At 50.9% G+C, this 5,000-nt stretch overlaps 2 protein-coding genes across 2 annotated transcripts in view; one reads left to right on the top strand and one right to left on the bottom strand.

The window, feature by feature from the left end:
* nbeal1 (neurobeachin-like 1) overlaps positions 1 to 1,819 on the bottom strand; it is a gene marked incomplete at its 5' end in the record, with an annotated part of 47,772 nt that extends 45,953 nt beyond the window's left edge. Inside the window, 3 exon segments of the mRNA XM_080835431.1 lie at positions 473 to 605; positions 943 to 1,517; positions 1,784 to 1,819. Coding sequence (XP_080691557.1) covers positions 473 to 605; positions 943 to 1,517; positions 1,784 to 1,819 — 744 coding nt within the window.
* A 2,418-nt stretch (positions 1,820 to 4,237) lies between these two features.
* The window catches only part of LOC308362702 (cyclic nucleotide-binding domain-containing protein 2-like), a gene marked incomplete at both ends in the record, with an annotated part of 10,194 nt that continues 9,431 nt past the window's right edge, over positions 4,238 to 5,000 (top strand). The window contains 1 exon segment of the mRNA XM_080835430.1: positions 4,238 to 4,261. Within this exon segment, the coding sequence (XP_080691556.1) occupies positions 4,238 to 4,261 (24 nt within the window).

The raw sequence follows: 5,000 nt of genomic DNA, 5'->3' as shown, positions 1-5,000 counted from the left end.
CACACACACGCACATTAGTTTCAGTGAAACAATAACGTAAATCAACACCACGTTTGCTAAACACACACAGTTAAAGTGTTTATTTGTGGAGAAATTGAAAGCTCCATTTTGAACTATACAGCCGGACTGAATGTTACAAACAGACACAAGCAATAGCATTGCTTATCTGTAGTTAGCATCAACAAGTAGCTCAGGCACGTGCCCATGGGTTAACACTGACTGTTAGCCTCAGATCTGCTAGTGCAGCTAGCTCATAGCGTAACTTTGGTTTACTGCCCCCAATCTGCTTTGGGTGGGGAGTTTGAGGGCTTACACACAGCTCCTTTAACATGTCCTGGTCACACACACACACAAGCTATTCTGGAAACACAACCCAATGGCATGCTGATGGGGACATCTGTGGGGGCGGGCTCTGATGACATCACTCACCCAGAGCGAATCACAGAAGCAGAAGTCTAATGACATCACTCACCCAGAGCGAATCACAGAAGCAGTAGTCCGGCAGCATCACGGTCACGTACTCCTTCCTGGTGCACACGGCGACCACCAGTTGCCCAGCGGCACTGATGAAGGCTTCGAACCCTGTACCGCCCGGAGAGAAGAAACTACACACACACACACACACACAGGCATTAAATACACACACACACACACACCCAGGCATTAAATACACACGCACAGGCATAAATACACAAACACACACACACACACACACACACACACACACACACACACACACACACAGGCAATAAATACACACACACACACACGCACACACACACACACACACACACACACACACACACACACACACAGGCAATAAATACACACACACATGCATTAAATACACACGCACAGGCAATAAATATACACACACACACGCATTTAAAACACAGGCACACAGGCAATAAATACACACACACACAAGCATTAAACACTCACCTGTAGAGCTGCTTCCTCTTCTCTCCCTTCCCCGGCGGTCCGAGCGTCTCCTGGTCGAGCGAGAGCCATGCCAGGAAGCTGAACGCCGCGCCCGGCCACCTCTGCACGGTCGGCACGGCAACCCCCGCCATGCTGGGCGCCAGGTCGAAGTACTGTGTGGCGCTCTCCAGACCCGAGGTCCTGCGCGCCATGGCCAGGAGCGCCCGCAGCGCCGCGCCCACGTACGGGTGAGGTCGCCCAGGCTCCTCGTGCCGCAGCAGCCTCAGCAGGCTCTGAAGCTCGGCGCCCCCTAGTGACTGGGAGCCCAGCGCGCCCAGCAGTGCCAGTAGGGAGTGGGCGGCGGCACGGTGCAGCCGCGGGTGATGACGCAGCGTGGCCAGGATGCAGGGCGGCATGCGGGCGTTGACGCAGGTGGAGCGGGTGCGGCGGTCGGCGCAGCAGAGGCGACGCAGCCACTCGGACGTGGAGACCTGGAGGTCAGAGGTCAGCTCAGGCAGCCAGCGTAGGAGCAGCAGGAGGGGGTCCACGTTACTCAGACCCAGCAGACCCACCGACGAGTGCTCCCCCTCTACCGCCTGCACACACACACACACACACACACACACACACACACACACACACACACGAGAACACACACACACACACACGCACACGCACACCAACCAGAGGAGAACACATCAACATGAGAACACACGCACACACAAGCACACACACACACACACACACACACACACAAACACACCAACAAGAGAAGAACACATCAACATGAGAACACATCAACAAGTGGAACAGTAAACAAACAAACAAACAAACAAACAATCAAAAATACAGATTAGATAACCAGAGGATCCACATTACTCAGTCCCAGCAGACCCATTCCACTGCCTACGGAGAACAGTAAACAAGCAAACAAACAAACAAATAAATAAACAAACAAACAAACACATAAACAGGAAGTGCATCTCCAGAGGCTCACCATGTTCATGAGCTCCTTCAGCAGGTGTCTGGAGGGCTGCCCCAGCGAGGCGAGCACCTCATACAGGTGAGTGTAGCCAATCCGCTCCTTGAACACCTCCTGTGGGGGCGGGACATCAGTCAGCACTCAAGACAACACACATGTGCGTGTGCGTGTGATGTGTGTGCGCGTGCGTGCGTGATTTAATGTGTGCGTTTGTGTGTGATTTAATGTGTGTGTGTGCCTGTATGTGTGTTTTTTTTTTTGTAAGCTTTATTTATGGTATTTTATGCCTTTAATCAGATAGGACAGTAGAGAGAGACAGGAAGTGAGCTGGAGAGAGATCAGGAGAGGGATTGGGCAATGACCGCGAGTCGGACTCGTACCGGGCATTCTGGCCTATTTATGGTACAGAACTGCTGCTGCTCGCTCCACGCCCCTCCCCCCCCCCTCCCACACACGTCTCTTTAACAGCTTCATGTATGGAATATGAGAGCATCATATTTTATTGATGAAGGTGTGTGTTTGTGTGTGTGTGTGAAAGGGTGTGTGAATAAGTGTGTGCACTCTGAATGTGCAGGTGATTTCTTATTAATGTCTCCGTGTATGTGTTTGTGCATGTGGGTGTGTCTGTGTGTGTGTGTCTTTGTGTGTGTGCGTGTGTGTGTGTCTTTGTGTGTGTGCGTGTGCGTGTGTGTGTGAATGTACGTGTGTGTAACACAGGGGTACACACCTTAGCAGCTGGGGATTTGTGCATCACTGTTGTCAAGGCTTTAATAGTCGCCACAGCCAGAGAGTCGACCCTCCCTTGAAGCACCTGTTTGGATGAATCAGATGTCAATCAAATGCTTAAACCAATCAAAATGCACCATGCCCCCAAATGCCTCTGCAACATGTCCTTTTAGTCCCGCCCTTTTCACCAACAAAGCAAGTTTGTGCAGTGATATGATAACCTGGGTCACCATGGCAACCATGACATGACACAACAGATGACAGGCTGGCCATGATAAGGATGATCTTCATCTTCATCATCATCATCATCATCACCATCATCATCATCATTGGCAGACATGGAGTGACACATTTATATCATGCATGTTCATGGTCTAGCAAACAGGCGGGACTAAGAGTGCATGATATATCAGAGACTGATCTGATTGGCTGTTCAACTGGAGTAGAAGTGTGAGTTTCGGTCCATGATAAGCAACTTGTTTCAGAAGGACACTATGACCCGATGCCCTACTCCTGTTTCAAGGACAACGCATGTTAAAATCGGCTACTGCTGTGGCAGGAGCCAAAATGGCAGAGTTTGGAGCAGAAGGCAGTCATTGAATTGATCAAAGAATAACACAGCCTCTCTCACGCTGAAAACACATTAAAACACACACACACACACACACACACACACACACAATTGCTCCCTTGATTGACAACAGCCAATCCCTGTCCAGCGTAGTCTCTCTCCACAGAGGAATGTGCGAGCTCATTGGAGGAGATCCAGTCACATGACTCATAAACTCACACACCGATTGGGTGGTCAGAAGCCACACAGGAAGTGAGTCAGACTGGCTGGAGAGGGACTAAATACACAAAGCAATCGAGTAAACAAAAACAAAACATGACAACAAACAAAAAAAACAAACAGATTCCCAAAGAAACCTCAGAAACACACACACACACACACCACCGGCGGTCTCCATGGACACACACGCCCAGGGATAGGGCAGCATTCCAAAGCAAACCCGCATTCCAACCCAAAGCACCCAGAATGAGAAAGAGAGAGAGAGAGAGAGGGAGAGGGAGAGGGAGAGGGGAGAGGGAGAGGGAGAGGGAGAGGAGAGGGAGAGGGAGAGGGAGAGGGAGAGGAGAGGAGAGAGAGAGAGAGGAGAGAGAGAGAGAGAGAGAGAGAGAGAGAGAGAGAGAGAGAGGGCGAGAGAGAGAGAGAGAGAAAGGGAGAGAGAGAAAGAACAGATTAGACAAGAGAGAGAGCGATGAGGGGGGGGGGGGGGGGGGGGGGGGGGGGGTGGGGGGGGTGGGGGGGTGATAACCAAACCAAGGAATGATAGGGGGGGGGTGATTTCAAAAAGCTGTGAACAGACAACCAAGAGACCAATCCATCACGAGCCAGCCTCCAGCCCCCCTCAAGTGTGTGTGTGTGTGTGTGTGTGTCTGTACGTGTGTGTGTGCATGTGTATATGTGTGTGTGTTGTGTGTGTGTGTGTGTGTGTGTGTGTGTGTGCGTGTCGAGGGGAAAACCACTAAAACAGAGGCGTGGCAGGAGGCGTGGTCTCGTACTGGAGTGGTTTCCTGAGGGTAACGGTAACCACGGTAACCACGGTGATGACAGCGAGCGACAGGTGGGCGGTACCTGAGTGTCACTCTCTCCTGTCAGTAACCTGTTGGCTAAGTCTTTTTGGTCCTTGTCAGCTGCCGTACACCTAGCATTAACCAGCTGTGGGGGGAGGGGGGCAAGGTGGAGACAAGGAAGGAGGTTATAGGGTTATAGGTTAAAGGTGAGAGGTCACAGGGCGTGACCTCTGGGTACTCCATCGCTACGGGAAACAACACATGCAGAGTGAGTCTGTGCAGCATGTGGTTAACACACAGCCAATACACACACACACACACACACACGCACACACACACACACACACACACACACACACACACACACACACACACAAACACACAGCCAATACACACACACACACAACCAATACACACACACAGACACACCCAATACACACACACACACAGCCAATACACACAGCCAATACCCACACACACAGCCAATATACACTCAAACACACACAGACACACATATACCCTCAAACACACACACACACACACACACACACACACACACACACACACACACACACACACACACAGAAACACACACACAGCCAACACACACAGAAACACACACACAGCCAACACACACAAACAGCCAATACACACACACACACAGCCAATACACACACACACCCAACACACACACACACACACACACACACACACACACACAATACACACTAACACACACACACACACACACAGCCAATACACACTAACACACACAGCAGATTCACACATACACACA

The sequence above is a fragment of the Sprattus sprattus genome (genome assembly GCF_963457725.1).
Source record: "Sprattus sprattus genome assembly, chromosome: 3".
Classification (NCBI taxonomy): domain Eukaryota; kingdom Metazoa; phylum Chordata; class Actinopteri; order Clupeiformes; family Clupeidae; genus Sprattus; species Sprattus sprattus.
Note: the sequence above shows the minus strand (reverse complement) of the source record. Positions and strands in the feature narration are given on the sequence as shown.